Below are 21,188 nucleotides of genomic sequence, written 5' to 3'. Positions count from 1 at the left end.
TTTCAGCGGCTACAGAAATGATTAAATTGAGGGTTCCATGAACTGTTATGTGCTTGCTGGTAACTCCATTCCCAGAAGGACTGGTCATTGTCCTTTAATGCACTCATGGTTATTGGTTGAATGGTAAATATCACATTACATAAAGAATATGGAGAGAAAATATGACAGTGAAGTCTCAGTTTTAGATTCTGTCATAGAGAGATACAGACATACAATTTCATGCTGTCACAAAATGTGAAAGGTGAGCTATGTTTATTGTATCTGTCAATTTCAACTTGCCATTGGATTCCGATTTCCGTCAAATATGCATTGGCTTGGAATGAGAGCATAAAACAAATATGACATATTCTACATTCATGAGAAGGGCCACTGTCATAGTCTGACAGAGCAGAATACAAAATTTGCAGCAAAAACATTTTTGGTGTATATTCCTCATATTTTCATTGAACCGTGTTGAGTTTGAACACCTTGTCTAGACTGAATATACCACTTGTTCCTGATGTAATTTAAAGGCTGTTATATCCAAACAAATGGAAAATACTTAGAGGATTGTGGTGTTTATGTCTTGTAAAGAGAGAGACAGATGGCCACAATGTTCCCAGTCTGTAACACAAATCTTCAACAAGCAGAAAACATTACAGTTGTAACACTGCCATGCTCTGTCTTTGGATTAAAAGGGTGCTCAATTGTGCATGTGTCTGTATTTTAAACTGTCGCTTGATAAGTTGCATTGTAATTTGACGTCTAACACATAGCAAGAGATCTATATCGAGCTTGGCTTGTGATGGATGACTGGTTGATAATAATTGGCTTCAAAACAGCACTGACCATTCACACGCATGAAAGAGTCAGTGGGACTATTTTCTGTGTTGTTGTCGAGGTGTATCTGTGACAGAGATTCTCCAGGGGGCTGGAGTCAAACCAAAGACTTGTCAGTAAAGTTCTCAGAGCATCAACTCTCCTGCACTCCTCACCTGCTGCTGCTAGTTACTTAGAAGAGCTTTCCTGCGGAGAGGAGAGACGGAGCAAATCCTCCTGTCAGAGCTTCGATGTTTGACACAGTTTTGTTTCCGAATGCAACATGGAACACAAACAGTCTTGGGCAATGGGAGGAGTGAAAACTTTTGAGGTTTTGCTCATTTACACAAAAAATGTTGCTAAAAGCTTTGAAAATTTGCCTCAACCCTCTTTCACATGTCAGCAGACAATATTAGTGTCAGTTAAATATAGTCTAGAATTCAAGTCAGACGCAATTAAACTAGAATTGCATAAAGACTGTTATTACATGTATAATAACATAGTCAAGTCAAGTCAAGTCACCTTTATTTATATAGCGCCTTTTACAATACAGATTGTGTCAAAGCAACTGCACAGTATTTGAACAGCACAATAGTGTGTAAGTAACGCATTATTGTAACAATCAATTTTCAGTTAAATTGCTATAAGCTGTAAGCTATCAGTGCAATGTGATAAATGTAAGAGGAAATGCTAAAACTCCAAGGTGCATACATATTTTATACATGCACATAATTCACTAGACATATTGTTTAGTAAGACTACAAAGGATGAAGGCAAATAGAAAAAACACCAGCGAATTAAGAAAACATCTTAATTTGCATGTGCTGCAAAAACTAAAATAAATAAAATAAAAACAAGTACACGTTAAATAATAAAGCATGTCCCAGCCAGGTTCATCACTTGTTGGGGTCCCCTTGAAAATTTCAATTGTGGTCTGTACAATTTGCAGAGTGTTTTTATATTTTGTTTGCATTCTGAGTATGTGCAACATGTTTCTGTATTTGTTTGCACTGTGAGTATTTAGTGAAACAAGCTGATATGAAAAATAGCTCTTATATCTCAACTTTAAAACACTTAAATTTGATTGGCCAAGAGATGGTCTGGCTAATCTATCCACCTTTTTCCTGAGTAACCAATGGGTGCTTTTGTGTTCCAGGTCTCCATAGAAATCCATATTAAAACGGGGTAAAAAAAAGATAGATTGAATTGAATTTTTTTTTCAGTATAACTAAACATCAAAATGTGCGCAGGTTTAACGTTGTATTATTGACTCTGAAAATATGTTAATTTGACTAGAAACCCCAGAGACCGGAAATGTAAAGCATTATTTCAGTCAGGCGAGTGTTCAGAAAAAGGTGGATATTAGGCAAAAAAATGAAGTATGTCTGTCAAATTCAGTATGTCAGTATTCATAAACATTCAGAACATAGACTACCAGTCAAAAGTTTGGACACACTTCCCCATTCTCTTTGTGTCCAAACTTTTGACTGGTAGTGTATGTTCTGAAGTGACTTAACACTTAAGGCTAGATTCTGAAGTTAAATCCAGTAGACATTTTATTTTTTCATGAGGTCCAGAATGGCAGTGAAGCAACACTGTAAAACTTACTGTATGCTAGTAGTATACTAGTAGGTCACATGACCATGACAAATGAAATGTAGTACATACAGACTACATTAGTACCACACACATTCATACTATTTTAATCAACGTGAAGTGAGTTCAAAGAACTCACTCAGGCAATATGCGATTTTGGACATAGTCGCTATATTATAAGTGAATCAATGAATCATTCACTCAATTGATTTGTTCAATCACTGACATTCAGGAACAAAACAAGTCATAATGAGTGAGTCATTAAATCATTCACTCAACAGATTTGTTTAAAACAATGTTTCATTCAGCATTAACACATTTTGATTTGTTTTCAGTTAGAAATATATTTGGTTTAAAGGCTTAGCCCAATCCCCCCCCCCCAAAAAAAAAAAATTGTCATTAATTTCTCACCCTTATGTCGTTTTAAACCTGTAAGACCTTCGTCCATCTACGTAACATAAATTCAGATATTTTTGACAAAATCCGAGAGCTTTCTGACCTTGCATAGACAGTAATACAGCTGACATGTTCAAGGCCCAGAAAGGTAGTAAAGACATTGTTAATATAGTCCATGTGACAGAAGAAATTGTTGAAGAAAGTTGTTATTTGTGTTTTCTTTGCTCGCAAAAAGTATTCTGGTAGCTTCATGAAAATCAAGTTGAACCACTGATGTCACGTGGACTATTTTAAACCAATCTTACAATAATTCGTACATATTTTATGAGGTGGCTAATGTACGATTTTTTACTAAATCGTATATATTTTACACATTTCCCAATTCTTATCAATTCGTACAAATGACCTAACCCAGCCCCTAAGCCTACCTTATCACTTGGGTCTAGACAAATCATACAAAATCATACGAGCAAGGTCATATGAATTCGTACGAATTAGCCATCTCGTAAAATATGCATGAATGAGATAGTGTTGACTATTTGAACAATGTCCTTACTACCTTTCTGGGCCTTGAACGTGTCAGTTGTGTTGCTGTTTACGTAGGGTCAGAAAGCTTTCGGATTTCATCAAAAATACCTTAATTTGTGTTACTACTATTACGAAGGTAATTAATGACAGGATTTTCTTTTTTGGGTGAACTATCCCTTTAAAAATCTTCAAGTAACTCAGAATATTGTGTCTGAAGTGTTGCTTATTTTATATTAAGTCATTAAACTGTTTTGTTGTACAGTATACAAACAATGTCATGCTTGTGGTTTTTAATATTTATTGTAACTAAACATTTGTAAAACTGATAAATAATGAGTTACATTTGAATTACAATATATGAGTTACATTACAATAATTTCTTTCCTTTCACCTAGTTTCCATGCAGAACATTTGTCCTCATATACCATGTACAATAAAACTTTTCCCCCTTTGTGTCGAGGTTAGTTTCTTTTATTCATTCAGCCTTTCATGCTACCAATTTAAAAGAGAGGCAAGGAAACTCTTGGTTCAAACCCCACTAAACGTTCTTAATACCAGCATCATGACTAATGCTAAAAATCTCTTATTTCTTTCCGTCTCCCAGCTCTCCTCTCATTTCCTTCCGCCAGGTGCCTTCTTTTAAGAGCAGCTTTGAGGGGAAGTCTTTACAGGATTAGTGTTCTCTGTTCAAGCAGCCTGACACTTGCTGAGCAATTTCCTGAATCTCTGTGTTGAGAACGTTCTAGAAAGTTCACAGTGCTGACTACAGGATTACGCAGAGACTTGTTCCAGCCAGGAACCAGGCAACAGGTAAACCATTCAACAGCACCACTGCACTGACAGTGGAAATGTCACCGGAAAACAGGTGCAATATTTTTAGCACCATGAATATTTTAAAACGCTTTCAAAACAAAAGCTTTGTCAAGCTTTACAGCTGTGCTTTGTATCTGTATAAATGTTTCCATTCTTAAGCTGTTCTCCACCAGAGACAATGGTTTGGTCTCTGGATTGACAGTAAAACTTCCTAGAACTGAATAATGCACATATTTAGCGCAAGAATAACCCTTATGAATTGCTTTAATGCAAATGGAACCTATAGTAAGGGAATAGTACTCGCTCCACTGAGTGAAATGACCCGTGTAGCAATTATTATCATTTTAACGGCAAGGTCAAACCATTGTGAACATTTAAAACTGTCATTACATAACGCAAATTACATCACTCAGTTCTCCCCTCATTTTTCACAAATGTATAGCTCTATTTTCAAAAGATGAATGACAGTACAACCTCCTTTTTTTCATAGTCACATGCCTTCTTAGACTGTCATAACATATCCCCCTAACCATCAATCCAAGCAAATGTATATTCAAAAGGGAAGAATAGCACATCTGATTTTTTTTAAAGAAGGCAGCAGTACCTCATTTTAAGAGGCTATTTTTAAAAAAAGGCCTAGGTGATTGGAGCACTTGCCATTCTTTTCATTCACACCAGCAATAACTTCGCCACATTTATTATGCTGACAAGTCTCTTTTGCACAATTGTTTCTCCAATACGGAAACACAATGTTCTGAGTAATATAATGCACATGAGGCCACCCTGACCTGTTTTTCCTTTGTTGAACACGACTCCAGTGCATCAGTTAACATCTTGTGAAGTGACAAGCTGCGTGTTTGTAAAAAACATATCCATCATTAAGGCATTTCGACTTTAAAATGCTGCTTCTGGCCAAAATACCAGTCCATAAACCATAATAATCAAAAATCCACCAACATATTTGTTTAGAACTGTTTTTGCTTATAAATGGTGCTTGATCTTTGTATATTTCTCTCCTGATTCAGACACAACTACGTTTTCACTGGAGAAAGCAACTTTTTGGATAGAGGCCTTGTTTAAAAATGTTTTAAAAACTTAAAAATGTCTTGAAAATGTCAGCAGTTTGAACTCTCATTCTGACAGCACCCATTGACTGCAGAGTATCCATTGAGCAACTGATGTATTCTTGAATGGCTTGAAGGTAAGTACATTTTTAGCAAATCATTATTTTTGGATGAACTATTACTTTAAACTGACTGACAATCAAAGATCTGCTGTTTTTTTATTACTATGCTGTAAATTAAAGCTAGCACATTTCAGCAGATACAGAAACAAAAGGTTTCATTCACATTCAGAGCAGATGCCCTTGTCGTGGCAGAATATTTTAAGCATACATTATTTGCAATTCATTGACATGACACAAAGTGATATGAAAACTGGTTATTTTAAAAAGTGTGATCTACCAGCCATGCATAGATCAAGCAATGGGCCAAATATTACCAAGTGACAGATGAATGTACACTTTAGTACTAGACTGGAAGACCATGCCAAGCCTTTGACACAGAAATAATAATAATTTCTCCTCTTAGAACATTGATTTCATGACCACTTAGTGCTGCTTTACATGATTATGGTATTAAACATGCTCTGCCCTCTCACGTCTTTCCCCCGTCTTAAACAATCCCTCCCTAATTCCAGTCCCCCGTAAAAGAAGCCTCAATTAATTATACAGTCTTAGTTGGCCTGAGTAAAGTTGAAAACATGAATTATTCATGTGTAATTTCTTGAAACACTGTGTGTGTGCATGAGGGAGAGTGAATGGATATAGTTTGAAGGGCCAACTCAGTGTTGCAAGACCAACTCTGTCATCTGTCGAGGCTTCATTCAGTCTGATTCTGTAACCTCGCTTTGTTCCCCTTTCACAGCTTTCATCCTCTTCCTTGACATTTCTCAGCTATGCCCTTTTCAGTTTCTACATTTTTCAAACTTTTCCTTGCCATCGTTTCTGTTGCTGCTTTTAATCCTTTAGCATGAGCCAATATCTGTAACCTGTCCTTTTAGTTTTATTAGATACATTGTGATAAAAAGAGAATTAGGCAAAGGCATAGGTTTGATTTTGGCATTGATGGGGACATTTTTTTTGGTTAACCTGGCAACACATTCCTTATTAAAAAAAACAAACATGGTTACTATTGTTAAACAATGGTAACCACAAATTAACCATGGTTTTGCTACACTACCTATAATTTAACCATGGTATTTGTAGTAAAACTGTGGTTATACAAAAAAGGAATTCGTATTTGTTTACCCAATCTAAATGAAATGATTTGCGAACCTGCACTAAAGTCCCGATCTGAATCAAATGATTCACAAACCCGCTCCGAAGTTCTGATTTAAATCAAATGATTTGTGATCCGTGCTTTTTAGATCATGACTCTTTTAATTCACAAAATGATTGCAAACCCTTTCCAAAGTTCTGATGTAAATTAAATGGTTCACGTTGTGCGTTCCAAAGTCCGGATCTGAATAATGATTCATGAACCATCATTTCAGATCATGACACGGAGTGCATATCGCAAATCATTCATTTCGCAAAATTATTCGCAAACCGGCTCCGAAGTTCTAATCTAAATCAAATGATTCGCAAACCCTCTCCAAAGTTCTAATCTAAACCAAATGAATCATGATCCGCCCTCCTAAGTCCCAATCACAATAATGTTTCACAAACCTGCTCCGAAGTCCCAATCTGAATCAAAGGATTTACGAACTTGCACCAAACTTGTATCCGCACTGTGAAGTACTGTCCTGATTTAAAAGATTCACGAACCTGATATGTGCTCCGAAGTCCCAATTTGAATCAAATGATTTGTGATACACACTCCGAAAGTCCCGATCTGAATCAAATGATCTGTAAACCTGAACCGAAGTACCAAACTAAATCAAATGATTTGAGATATGCACTCCGAATTCCTGATCTGAGTCAAATGATTTGCAAACCTGCACCGAAGTCCCAATCTGAATCAAATGATTTGAGGTATGCACCCCGAAGTCCCGATTTGAATCAAATGATTCGCGAACCTGCACCGAAGTCTCAATCTGAACCAAATGATTTGCGATCTGTGCTCCGAAGTACTGATCTATATTAAAAGATTCATGAACCCACTCCGAAGTTCTGATCTAAATCAAATGATTCATGATACATGCTCCGAAGTCCCAGTCTGAATCAAATGATTCGGGATACGCACTCTGAAGTCCCGATCTGAATCAAATAATTTGCAAATCTGCATAAAGTCCCGATCTGAATCAAATAATTTGCAAATCTGCATAAAGTCCCGATCTGAATCAAATAATTTGCAAATCTGCATAAAGTCCCGATCTGAAACAAATGATTTGCAAATCTGCATAAAGTCCCAATCTGAAACAAATGATCCGCAAACCTGCACCCAAGTCCCAAACTGAATCAAATGATTTGAGATATGCACCCCGAAGTCCCGATTTGAATCAAATGATTTGCGAACCTGCACCGAAGTCTCAATCTGAACCAAATGATTTGCAATCTGTGCTCCGAAGTACTGATCTAAATTAAAAGATTCATGAACCCACTCCGAAGTTCTGATCTAAATCAAATGATTCACGATACATGCTCCGAAGTCCCAATCTGAATCAAATGATTCGGGATACGCACTCTGAAGTCCCGATCTGAATCAAATGATTTGCAAATCTGCATAAAGTCCCGATCTGAAACAAATGATTCGCAAACCTGCACCAAATTCCCAACCTGAATCAAATGATTTGAGATATGCACTCCGAAGTCCCGATCTGAATCAAATGATTTGCAAACCTGCACCGAAGTCCCAATCTGAACCAAATGATTTGCGATCTGTGCTCCGAAGTACTGATCTAAATTAAAAGATTCATGAACCCACTCCGAAGTTCTGATCTAAATCAAATGATTCACGATACATGCTCCGAAGTCCCAATCTGAATCAAATGATTCGGGATACACACTCTGAAGTCCCGATCTGAACCAAATGATTTGCAAACCTGCCCAAAGTCCCGATCTGAACCAAATGATTCGCAAACCTGCACCGAAAGTCCCAACCTGAATCAAATGATTCGCGATACGCACTCCAAAGTCCCAATCTGAATCAAATGGTTTTCGAACCTGCACCAAAGTCCCAATCTGAACCAAATGATTCACGATCTGTGCTCCGAAGTACTAATCTAAATCAAATTATTCGCAATACGCACTCCAAAATCTCGATCAGAATAATGATACTTGAATCATCATTTTAGATCAGGACTCTGTGCACATATTGTGAATCATTCAATTCACAAAATGATCACGAACCCGCTCCAAAGTTATGATCTAAATCAAATGATTCACAATCCACACTCTGAAGTCCAGATCTGAATAATGATTTGTGAACTAATCAGTTTCCATTTGTGAAATGATCTGTGAACCCACTCTGTAGTTTCGACCTAAATCAAATGATTTGTGATCCGTGTTCCAAAGTCCCAATCTGAATCAAATAATTTGCGATATGCAATCCGAAGTTGCTATCCATTCAGAGTGCTTTAAATTAATCATTATGCGTCACGATGGTTAAACTGATTCTAAAAGTGCTTTTAAAATCATTACAAGCGATGTCGAAATTCGAAAATAAATGACAACATTTGTTTTTTTGCTGCTGTTTCCATTTTGTGTGTGTGTGCTTTTGCTAGTGTTTTTTGTTAGTGGTTCCAGCATAAATTACTCATTCAACTTCAGCCATGTCTACATTGTCAGTAATGCCACTGGCTTAACTCGCTAGTTTTATAAGATTAACTAAAATAAGTAAAAAAAAGTATGGTGTTTACAATTAAATATTAATATTTCCATTGCAAAGATAACGTCTGATCAAAATTATTGCTAGGGACAATTTAGTAGTCACAGGATAATGGTCCCTACTAAATTCTAGTCTGGTACTTATTTACCCTCATTCAAACATGTATGCTGTTATAAAAGGTGAGTTCTTCACACAGCTTATTCCATATTAAAGGCACAGAATTTGTTTTATTAAAAAAGAAAGAAAAAGAAAAAAGAAAAAAACAGCACTATATAATTTGTCCATCATACTTCCGTAACATTCTGAAGCCATACGACATTCAAATTTGGAATGACATGAGGGTGAGTATTCATTTTTAGAACAAATTTTGTGAAGGTGAACAAACTTGGTCTACTAAATTCAATAAACCAAACCTCTCTTTAAAGTTTAAACGTTTTAAATAGAAGAGCAAACAAATGCAACAAAAACAACATCTGCTGAATAGTAATCAAATAATGGTGTGTTACTCAGTGGCAAACAACAAAATAACTTGAAAATGAACTTGAACATGATGGTCCAGAAAAGAAGAAAGAATTAGCACTTTAACAAATAGTCCAGTGATGATTGATTGAGTTGTCCGTGGATGAATCAGCCATAGAGTTCACAATCCTTGAGCAAATAAATACCCCTGAGTGAAAATAGCCACATTGAAAGGTATCTGTAAGTGTGAGTATGAGTGAAAGGCAAACATCCTCCAAACAGTGAATGATGAACAGAAGTATCAAAGCCATTGGCTGTATGAAGTGATGTTGTCTAAAACCTACCTCTTCTAATGACATTCACTTTATCTACCGGAAACAAGAGTCTTATAGTCATTACAGCGTCATTGCTAGCAACAGTAACTTGCATTAGCATTACTTTCCTCTTGCCGTTCTTCCCCTTGGATGTTGTTTGTCATTTATTTATTTGTTTGGTTGTTTGTTTTTGTTTATTTTGTCCCTGGAAATATTGTGTTGTGGCATCTCATTTGCATATTCCTCCTGAATGTGTGCCACTTTGCCCACAGCAATGTGTTGTGCAAATGTATCAAATTTTAATATTCTCGTCTCTAAGGGGTCTGTGCATTATAAGAGTAAAGATGTGGCAGCGGATTTCCAGATGAATACATTTTCGACAGACATTTCCACATTTCTACATTTTAAAAACAGAGCCTAGTGCCCTCTACATATTTCAGATAAATATTGCATGCTTGGAAAATGCATTTTTGAAATATAAATAACACCATCTAATGTTTAAAAAGCCATGTTTTAAAAATAAGGCAGAAGTAATGCACTGCAAAACCTTTTTATATATATCTGGCAAAGTAGTTGTTTTTGGTTTTAAGCATAAATATATTGTATTTTTTTTTAGATTTTTGCTTATAACAAGAAATGTATATATGTATATGTATATATATATACAGTCCCAAAATTATTCATACCCCTGGCAAATTCTGACTTAAAGGGGCTATATGTAACTTTCTGAAATTTAAACTCGCGACTGACACCTGTGGCCAAAAAACGGAACTGCTCTTCCTTTCTGCTCGCTCTCGCAGCGCGGGCTCGTACTTACACACTTCACAAGTCATCCGCTGTAAAGAAGTCAACATTATGTTTACAGAGGTAAGAACAGTCAAATACATATATTGTTTGAGAAACTAAGTTTGTTTGCAATATATATGACTAGCGGTGGTGGCAGAGTGATCTGAAACGTTTAACATGAACGCGCTTGACGTCACATCCGCAGACAGCGCGCGAAAAATCCGACCCGACAGAAAATAGGAAAAATAGGATACAGGCTTATAGGTGCACCCACTGTGAGCTGACAAGGTGTCAGTATGCTCATCAGGAGATGTTTGAGTCATAAATGGTCAAATAAAAAGGCTATTGTTACGTTTATTTTGGGGGAAAAGTTACATATAGCCCCTTTAAAGTTACTTTTATTCAACCAGCAAGTTATTTTTTTTAATTATTATTAGAATTTGCCAGGGGTATGGATAATTTCAGGCTTGACTGTATATATACATATATGGTAACACTTTGTAATAACGTTAAGTTGTAAGTCATTTATAAGTTGTTAGTTAATGATAAAATAATGATTTGCAAAACATTCATAAATGTTTAATAAGTGATATGCTAACAATTTGTGTATGTTTTGTTAATTCATTTACAAGTAATTAGTTAATGATGAACTAATCATTTACAAAACATGACTATGCATTCATAAATGATTAATACCTGATATGTTAATATTTTTATATATGTTTTGTAGATTAAGTTATAAATCATTTACAAGTGATGATGAACTAATAATTTACAAAACATGATTATACATTCACAAATGATTATTAAGTAATATGCTAACGACTTACAAATCTGTCGTAAGTTAATTTAAAAAAATAGCACATCATGAAATAATCAAACAGATCCTTAGTAAGTGGTTAATAAGTTACTAGTTAATATATTATTTGTCACTTAAAAATAATTAAAATAATAATCATTTAAATGTTTATCCTTGACTGAAGATCGCATCATGAAAAAATCAGCAGCAAACCAGTAGGTTTGTAAAACATTTACAACTGATGAGTAGTTTACACTTTAGATTAGGGGATGCAGAAAGTGTTGTAAATGCCTTATATACACCAGATCATTTTAACATGTAAGAAATATCTACAAATGATGTGTAACACATTTACAAATGATGAATTGTTTACACTTTAGATTAGGGGATGCAGAAAGATTTGTAAATGATTTATTCACGCGTTTACACAACAGCTTTTGAATACTTTGAAGTGTGTACTGCAATGTAAGGGCTGACTGGTGAGGGTGAAGATGTCTTCTTTGGCAAACATGAGCTGCGCCCCAAATGACGCACTATACACTCTGCACTTATTCACTATGTACTTATCCACTAATGCACTATGCACCATGTAGTGTATGAATTATATAAGGTTATTTTGTATTTTATAACACCCTAAACAAACTTTCACAGGAACCTTATTTTTTTCATATCAACTTCAAATTTGGAATAACTTATTTAGATGTAAGGCTTCAAATTGATATCAAATTTAGGATAAAACCTGTTATGTAAACTATGTATTTTATATCAAATATAATAAAAATGGTACAGTGTATTTTCTTTACAGTAAATTTAAACTTCTGTTATTTGTTAATATATATATTTTTTTAAATTCCGCTTCTGCAATAATCTGCTGATTGTTTTCCTACCTTAGAGACTTACCTTTGATCCAAAGTGTTCATGAATTACAACAATTCAAGTTTGGATAGTACACTTTCACGCCTATTTAAAAAAAAATGGGGGTGACAGTTAAGGGGTTAACTAGTCATTTTTAACCATTTACTAAGGATCTGTTTGATTATTTCATGATATGCCATATTTTAAGATAATTCACGACAGATTGGTAAATCGTTAGCGTATTACTTACAATAAAATGAACATATCATTTATTAATAATTTATAAACACAGTCATGTTTTGCAAATAATTAGTTCATCATTAACTAATTACTTGTAAATTAACTTGTAAATGACTTGTAAATGAATTAACAAAGCACAAATTGTTAGCATATCACTTATTAATCATTTGTGAATGTTTTTTAAATGATTATTTCATCAACTAATCACTTATAAAAGATTTACAATGGAACGTTATTATAAAGTGTTACCATATAAATACACACACACACACACACACACACATATATATATATATATATATATATATATATAATTTACATATTATTACATATATCTCTATCACATCTAACTCTAATAAGCCCAATTACAATTTATAATAGTAGTAATACTACTACTAATAATAATATTCATTTTTATTATTATTAATAATTATTTGCTATTATTAATACTTATTGTTATTTATAATAATATTAATAATAATGTTTAGATATTTTTACTCAAAAACAAAACAAAAGCACTGATTATAAAAATGATTTCCACAACTTTGTAACTTTTCCCTCATAAATTCACACAGCTGTCGTCCATCTCCACGCTCTCGACTCCCAGATGACTTCATCTTCACCGTCATCAAACACATCATCGGATTCATCTTCCTCTCGTTGTCCCTGCATCTTCAGTCTGTTGTTTGCTTTGTCTTCCTCCACCTTCCTCCTCTCCGTCATCTCTTGTAGCACCTGCATGTCCTTGTCATTGCAGCCACTGTTTGCCGCAATCATCTCCTGTATCTTTTCCAGCAGCTCTTTGACCTGATGGCTCTCACCCTTAGCCTTATTATTAAAAACATGATACCTGTTTCCACATCTGTCAACAAGCCATTGCAGAGCTTTTCCCTCGCATTCAATGTGCTGCTCGATGGCTCTGTCTCCAAGCAGGTCCCCAAAAGTGAAAAGAACTATACTGTGATCCCAAACCGAGGAGCCTAAAAGCTTCAAATGATCCTCCATTGCTTTCCGCTCCTGCTCTTTAAAGGAACAGTCTGCACGAAGGACCAAAATATAAGCGATCGGTCCAGAAGTGGAGAGAGATGCACTCTTTGTGATTTCGTCTTTATTCAGTTCAGGAGTTTGTTCTATAGGCAGATGCTTCCACCAGCCAGGGGTGTCTACGATGCTGACCTGCTGTCCTCCCACCTCTAAATGTCTCTGAACACACCGAGCTGTTCTTCTTGACCCAAACACCTGTCTGCCGAGGATGGTGTTCCCTGTTGAACTCTTCCCAGCTTCGCCATAACCCAGCAGCACAAGACAAAATTCTGAGAAATGCTTTCCAACATCTAAAGATATGAAAAAAAAAAAAGGATTACAACTGATCTTTAATATAAGCCACAACCTTCATAGGAATAACATTATATTGTTGAAATATGTGCCTCTATACACATTTCTGCAAAACTGAAAAAAAACCCCAAAAACATACTTATTTGTATGAATCAGTGCAGTTTCCAGTTGAAAGTAAAACTCAGACAACTTATTCCTTTTTACACAAAGTATGACTTACAAGTACAGAGTTTTAATAAATAAAGCCTAATTTTCACACAGTTACTTGCATAATAATATGACTTTAAAACAAATTTAACATCCTGTGCAATTTGAAAACTGATACTTTTGAACATTGTCGCCACATATACAGCTTCATATACATGAGTTTTCAAATTCAGTAGGTTTGCTCGGTACGTTACACGATACGGCGTTGCACTTGAGTTCCGGTACAAACCTATGAAACTATGGACAAAACAGCTCAAATCTGCACAAGGAAGTTAAAATAGCATGATATCACTTTTGCATTTGTTAATGCTGTCAGGTAGGTTTAGGGTTGTGTTTGGTGTAGGGGATATTTATGACATGATAGAGCATTAACATTTAGCGACACTACCCAAATATTTGAACTCCACTTCATAAGTCAAAAGTCTCTGTACATAAATAAATTGTTATGACTGTTATAAATAAACTGAAAGCCATGGAAACCTGTTTTTGCCATAAAAAAAAGGTAGTTGCAAGTTTCAGTTGGCAAGAGGCCAATTCTGAGTTTATATATCATAATTTGGAATTTGTTTCTTGCAATTCAGAATTTAGTATTGCAAGAGTTTTTGTTATCAAAATTCTCCATCTAATGTTTAATATAGGAATCAAAAAGCCCTTAATTTATGGTTTCTATGAAAGCCTGTTTCTTCCTGGGGTGGGCGATATGACTAAAACCTTAAATCACGATATGAGTAATTTTATTTTATGGTAACAATATACATCGCAATATAGTTATTTTTGCTTTAAATAAGGTCTTTATGATATCAACATTTTTTTAAACCATAAACATTTCATAAATCTTGACACTAGTGTCAATATCACAAAAAAAATAATACTAGACTTAATAAAAAACAACAACAACTCAACAACTTAAGCTCACTGAAGACAGGTAAACAATCAGTGATTGAATAAGAATAAGAAACCAATTACAAGCAATAGGACAAAAAATTACAGTAGAACAAATAAATAAGAAATGCTACATATATTGTATAAAGTAATCAAATGTGACCCTGGGCCACAAAACCAGTCTTAAGTAGCACAGGTATACATGCATACATTGTACGGGTCAAAATTATAGATTTTTCTTTTAATGCTAAAAATCATTAGGATAATAAGTAAAAATTATGATCCATGAAGATATTTTGTTCATTTCCTACCGTAAATATATCAAATCGTAATTTTGATTAGTAATATGCATTGCTAAGAACTTTATTTGGACAACTTTAAAAGTGATTTTCTCAATATTTTGATTTGTAGTCCAGATTTTCAAACACTTGTATCTCGGCCAATTATTGTCCTATTGTTCTATAACAAACCATACATCAATGGAAAACTTATTAATTTAGCTTTCAGATGATGTATAAATCTCAATTTCAAAAAATTGACCCTTATGACTGACTTTGTGTTTCAGGGTCACAAATGTATAAAACACAGCATATTCTTCACAGTGTAAATTCAAATATATTTCGTCTTATTAAAGTTACAAAAGTGATTTAGTAATTAGTGATTTACATGAATGACAGCCAGCAGGAATATTAGACTGCTGTCACTTTAAGAGCTGCCAGGATCCAATATACTGTTACATGTGTTTTCTTTCTAAGCTGTTTACTTTCACTTAAAACTTAAATTGCTGTGTTTATGAGGATACTTGCAAAGACGGGTAATTTGTCAAATACAAGTGTGTAAGTCTAACCATTCGAGGCCTACAGTATAAAGTGGCAAAAATAACTTGTTCAGTACTCCCACTCTTTATGAGCACTGCCTTCATGTGCACACACCTCTTTGACAGAGCGCACATATAGCGAAATTAGCTCTCTTTCACTGGCTTAAAATCACTTGTTTTTGAACTGCAATGCTTAAAAACGCACAAATTATAAGTTTTCATGACCACATACAGTACCACAGCAATGTCACCTAAGCATGTAACCGTGATAGAGATGGTAGTCCAAAATCTCTATCGGTTGACAAATTTCTGTCACAATCAAACAAAAAAAAAGGGTAATTGCAATGTTTTATCTCACAATTCTGATTCATAATTTAAATTACGGAACTATAATGTTTTTCCTCAGTGAACAGGCTTGCAAAGAACCCATTATTCAAGAACTTTGTTTTGATAACAAATGTTGGTTTGAGGAATATGCTTGGAATGCCAAACGTTTGGTAAAATTAGTTTTTACCCAACAAGTTTTGACTAATATAAAGAAAGCTATAAACATTACTTAAAGCTCATTATCAAATATCACATTCCCAAAGCCTTGTACACACAGACAAGCACTCAGACTCAACTCAAAAGCGCACACTGAACTCCTAGCAGACGGCAAAACTTTCTCATCAAAATTAAACATTGTTTTTCAAAGACAAACAAAGAGCATAAAAATCTACAAAAGAATAAACTTAATTTGCAATTTGAACTCTGTATCCTTCCATCACCACAATATTACATGCATTGAAATACTTTCAACAAGAGCACTTATCTTCCTCTGGATCATCCCTTTGTCTCTTTTTAATGATATGCTCTTGTTCCTTTTTCAGTTGTACGTTGCTGACTTTGTACAAACAAACAGTTGTGCTAGATGCACCAACATGTGTATGGAGATTTTTGCAAATGTAGTGGGAACATTTCAACCTGCTTATTTAAACTTTTTTTCTTTTCAATTTTTCAGTCAGTTAAATCTCTCTTTTTTTTTTTGGCTCATTTTATCTGTAAAAGAAAACCTGCCTAATAATTATGCACACCTGAATAAGAAGTTTTTCACTTCCAGCCTTCATGGACAATTATATACAGTATCACTTATAAATAATTAAATACAAAATTAATAGTAGTTATTAAGATTGATGTGGTTTGGAATTGGTAAAATGTGCTTGGGGAAAAAATATGATCCTCATATGTGACCCTGGACCACAAAACCAGTCAAAAAGGTTTATATATAATCTGAAAGCTGAATAAATATGCTTTATCCATTGATGTGTGGTTTGTTAGGATAGGAAAATATTTGAAAATCTGAAATATTGAGAAAATCCCCTTTAAAGTTGCATATATTACTAATCCAAAATTAAGTTTTGATATATTTACGGTATGAAATTTACAAAATATCTTCATGAAACATGATCTTTCCTCAATATCCTAATGGTTTTTGGCATAAAAAAACGATAATTTTGACCCATATAGTGTATATTTGGCTATTGCTACAAATATACCCTTGCTACTTATGAATGTGTAAATGTGTAAAATTAGTATCTTACCCTTCACTGTACTGTTCATCTTCCTCATCTGTCTTTGTTTCTTTGCTCTTGCCTTTGCTTTTTTTCCCACTGCTTTCCGTTTCTGCTTCACCTCCTTCAGTGTCTTAAGGTCAGTCTCATAATAATGGCCTTTATTTTGTGCCACCATCTTCTCTATCTTCTCCAGCAGGTTTGTGACCTGACTGCTATCATTCCAGTTCGCATTGTTGAGGACGTGATATCTGTTCCCACATTTCTCAACTAGCCACTTTAGCGCCTCCCCTTCACTCTCAATGAACTCTTCAACAGTCACGTCCCCCAGACAATCTCCATGGGTGAACAGCAGTATGGTATGAGCCCACACTCGCTCCCCAAGAAGCTCCATGTGCTCCTCTACTGATTGCTTCTCTGCTGCTGTGAATGACACATCTACACGCAGGGTCAGCAGAAGTACGTGTGGTCCAGGTGGACAGAAAGACATGCCGAGTAAAATCTCCTCTTTATCCAGTTCAGGAGTGTCAGCCACTGGGAGAGACTTCCACCAGCCTGGAGTGTCCACTATAGTCACATGTCTCCCGTCCACCTCGCCTTGTCTTTTCACACACGAAGTGGTTCTCTTCGAGATGAATGTCGCCATACTCAAAATGGTGTTTCCAGCGGAACTCTTCCCAGCTCTTCGGAAACCTAACATTATCAGCCTCATCTTAGAAAGGTGGACATGTTTGTGACCTGGTAAAACAAGATAAAGTAAACTCATTTATTAGGGTACAATGGTGCTAAAGGACCTTAAGAAAAAATTTGCTTTTCACTGAGCCCAATATGTATGGTTGCAGAAAAAACTATACGTCTGTATTGAACATTTATGGAGCAACAGATTTTGTGTGAATATAAATCATACAAGTCGTTCATTTTGTATAAAAATCGTATAAATGTATGAGGTGGCAAGGGGGGCCAGCATGGGGCAAAAGGCACACAGTATTGATACAAATACTTTAGCTAAAATAATGTTTTTTTTAATGATGTCTAAGTTCAAATATGGCGCCTTTAGACATATTGTCACTGAAAGTAACAACTAAAAGAATTGGGTGTCCATATTTGTTTTTTGTAGTCTATTATATGTGATTTAAAAGTTGCAGCAGAGAGGAAAACTAATTGACTTACATTTTGGTTTATCATCCACCTTTTTTCCCCTGTAAGAGTGGGTGCAGCCATTTGTAAATTTTATGGATCTGGCTTCCGGTCTCATCCACGTACAACTATTTTTAGCTGTATCGTTTGCTGCTTGATACTGCAAACTGGTGTGTCTGACCATACCATTTTAATGTATCATCTTCATTACGAACGCACTGGTTTGTAGTGCAAACAGTTTTACTATTTACTGCATGTTGTTATTCTTCTCATTATTTCCCTATAGTGGATAATAGCCTATAGGTGTACTTCAGCATAGAAGAAAAGGGTGGATAAGTTTGGCTAATTTGAATCATTTGACTTCAGAAGATGTACAAATCAGGAAATTGTTCAATATAATGATGTTTTTGTCATTTTGGAGTTTGACAGCTCCAGATCTTATTCACTTTCATTAAACGGGAAAGAAGTCTTAAGAATTTCTCAGAATTAATGATCTGGAACAACATGAGGCTAATAATAATGAGAGAAAATAATGAGAGAATTGTAGTTTTTGAGTGAACTATTCTTTTAAAAGTGGTTATCTAGTGGTTATCACAAAACATTAAGAATAAAGTTCTTCTTAACTGCTACTCTCTTGTTCTTTTCTAACTTAACAATGAAGTTGAGAATATTTTGTACTGCAAAAACATTTCCTAAAAGGATAGTCCACCAAAAAAATGTAAATTCTGTCTGTATTATTCACCCTCATGTCATTTCAAACCTGTACGACCTCTATTCATCTTTGAAACACAAATTATGATATTTTTGATGAAATACGAGAGCTTTCTGACCCTGCATCGAGAACAACGTAAGAAAGTTAGTAAGGGCATCGTTAAAATAGTCCATGTGACGTCAGTGGTTCAGCTGTAATTTTAAGAAGCTACAAGAATACTTTTTGCCCACCAAGAAAAAATATTGACTTTATTCATCAATTTCTTCAAACAGTTTTCTGTGTCAGTCTTTGACGCATGAATAAGCATTTTCATGAAACGAAATCTTGTATTTCATCAAAAATATCTTAATTTGTGTTCCATAGATATACAAAGGTTTGGAAAGACATAATTAATTCATTTTTGGGTGAACTATTAATTTTAAGAATGAATATAAATTCCTGAAAAGAATGTTCCTAATAATAATATTGTGAATAACCTCTTAAAGTTAGGTTAACCTTCAACTTGTCTTACATTTTCTTGTTAAAAGAAGAAGATAAAAGATGCTCTCAAGAAAATATTTGAGAACACTTTATATTTTTTAGGAATAACACTTATCAGAAATTACCTTGTCGTACAAGTGGAGTCTCCCATTGTTCTTGTACCATCTTCCTTCTCTGGTTTGCTCTCATGTATCTCTTCGTCATTGTTCCTTCTACCTTGTGCAACCATTTTCTCTCCATTTCAAAATAACAGCCACCGTTTCCCACGACCATCGCGTCTATTTTCTCCAGTAACCCTGTAAGCTGCGTACCGGTGGCCCTCTCAGTATTAAGAACATGATATCTGTGTCCACATTTCTCCACTAGCCAGAGCAGAAGAGCCTCTCCTTCACTTCCAATGTACTTTCCTAGACTTTGCTCCTGTAGCTGGTCTCTATACGCGAACACAACTATAGTATGTTTCCAGACTCTTTCGCTCAGAAGTTCCATGTGCTCCTGCACCGACCTCCTGTGTTTTTCTTTGAATAAAGCATCGACACGTATGATCAGCAGAACCGCATGGGGCCCAGGAGGACAATGAGCTATGCTAAGCACAATCTCTTGTTTTTGAAATTCAGGGGTTTCTTTTACAAGGTTCTTCCACCAGCCCGGAGTATCAACTACAGTGACCTGCCTTCCGGCGATATCTCCATGCATCTTCACACACTGGGCCGTTCTCCTTAGATGAGACTCTGCATGACCTGTTATTAGGTTTGCCAAAGAGGTTTTCCCTGCTGCTCTGTTGCCCAATAACACAATTCTCAAATCAAAGAGAAGCTGGACTCCTGCCAATAAGAGACAATGCATTCCTAATATCAAAAACATGATGTCTTGCTCCCTGCTGACTATAGATCTAGACATTTAGATTTAAGCTTTTCTTAAATACAAAATCCCAATGCTAGAAGACACCAAGAATTGAAATGTGTTAATCAGGAAACTTACCGGATTCACTTGCTTCACATGTAGCCATCGCTGCACTCTCGTATTCATAACCCAGCCTAAAATATTTAGAAATAATGTCACTTTTGGTCTGAATTAGTTACCGCACCATTTAAATGATACGAGAAGGTTAATAAAATGACTTCCATCTTCAACTTTGTATTAATGTGTTTTTGTGGCACCAAGATCAAGCTAATGGATGATGCTTTTAAAATGACAAGATTACCACCCCATACATTTACAGCGCTTTTCAACAAGCTTTTAGAAGCCATTAGCTATCTGTGAAAGAAGTAAGAGTAAGTGAGGTGAAAAAGGGAAAAAGGTTTTTACCTTTGTTCTCATCACAGCAGAAGAGCTGACAGTGAAATGAAGAATATTATTCTTGTGTGCACAACAAATATGAGCAAAACTGGTTATTCAGGCTGAACAAGTGACTCAAGACTTTTATGGAGTCTTGTAAGAAAGGGTTCTGTTTCCATTACATTGACCAATTTAAATGGACACATCCATTAAGAGCCCCTTGCACATATCCATCCTGGATATTGAAATGAATTACTGATTATAATGGCCATAATAGCTGCATGTCTAAGTGAACTATTTTGATTATTTGATTAGTGACCTGGAAACAGGTGATTTAAATGAGAAGAAACCCAAAATGGACTGACAAATTATTGTTT

General features: G+C 35.2%; 1 protein-coding gene across 1 annotated transcript; it reads right to left on the bottom strand.

Annotated features, from left to right (window-relative positions):
• Nucleotides 1-12,980: 12,980 nt before the first annotated feature.
• Nucleotides 12,981-20,542, bottom strand: LOC141343183 (GTPase IMAP family member 8). The gene is made up of 4 exons (XM_073847784.1): nt 20,515-20,542; nt 19,659-20,357; nt 17,242-17,942; nt 12,981-13,736 (listed from the first exon to the last, which is right to left on the bottom strand). The coding sequence occupies exons 1-4, from the start codon at nt 20,540-20,542 to the stop codon at nt 12,981-12,983; spliced, it is 2,184 nt and encodes a 727-aa protein (XP_073703885.1).
• Nucleotides 20,543-21,188: the final 646 nt, after the last annotated feature.

Source organism: Garra rufa, chromosome 9 (genome assembly GCF_049309525.1).
Source record: "Garra rufa chromosome 9, GarRuf1.0, whole genome shotgun sequence".
Classification (NCBI taxonomy): Eukaryota; Metazoa; Chordata; class Actinopteri; order Cypriniformes; family Cyprinidae; genus Garra; species Garra rufa.
The sequence above is the reverse complement of the archived record's forward strand: the minus strand, read 5'-3'. Positions and strand labels throughout refer to the sequence as shown.

What these genes read in the sequence shown, in the direction of transcription:
- LOC141343183 (XM_073847784.1), bottom strand. Translation starts at nt 20,542, where the DNA reads ATGGCTACATGTGAAGCAAGTGAATCCG. An exon ending in GACTCCACTTGTACGACAAG is followed by an intron (nt 17,943 to 19,658) that starts GTAATTTCTGAT and finishes TTGTTTTACCAG; the next exon opens with GTCACAAACATGTCCACCTT. An exon ending in TGAGGAAGATGAACAGTACA is followed by an intron (nt 13,737 to 17,241) that starts GTGAAGGGTAAG and finishes GATGTTGGAAAG; the next exon opens with CATTTCTCAGAATTTTGTCT.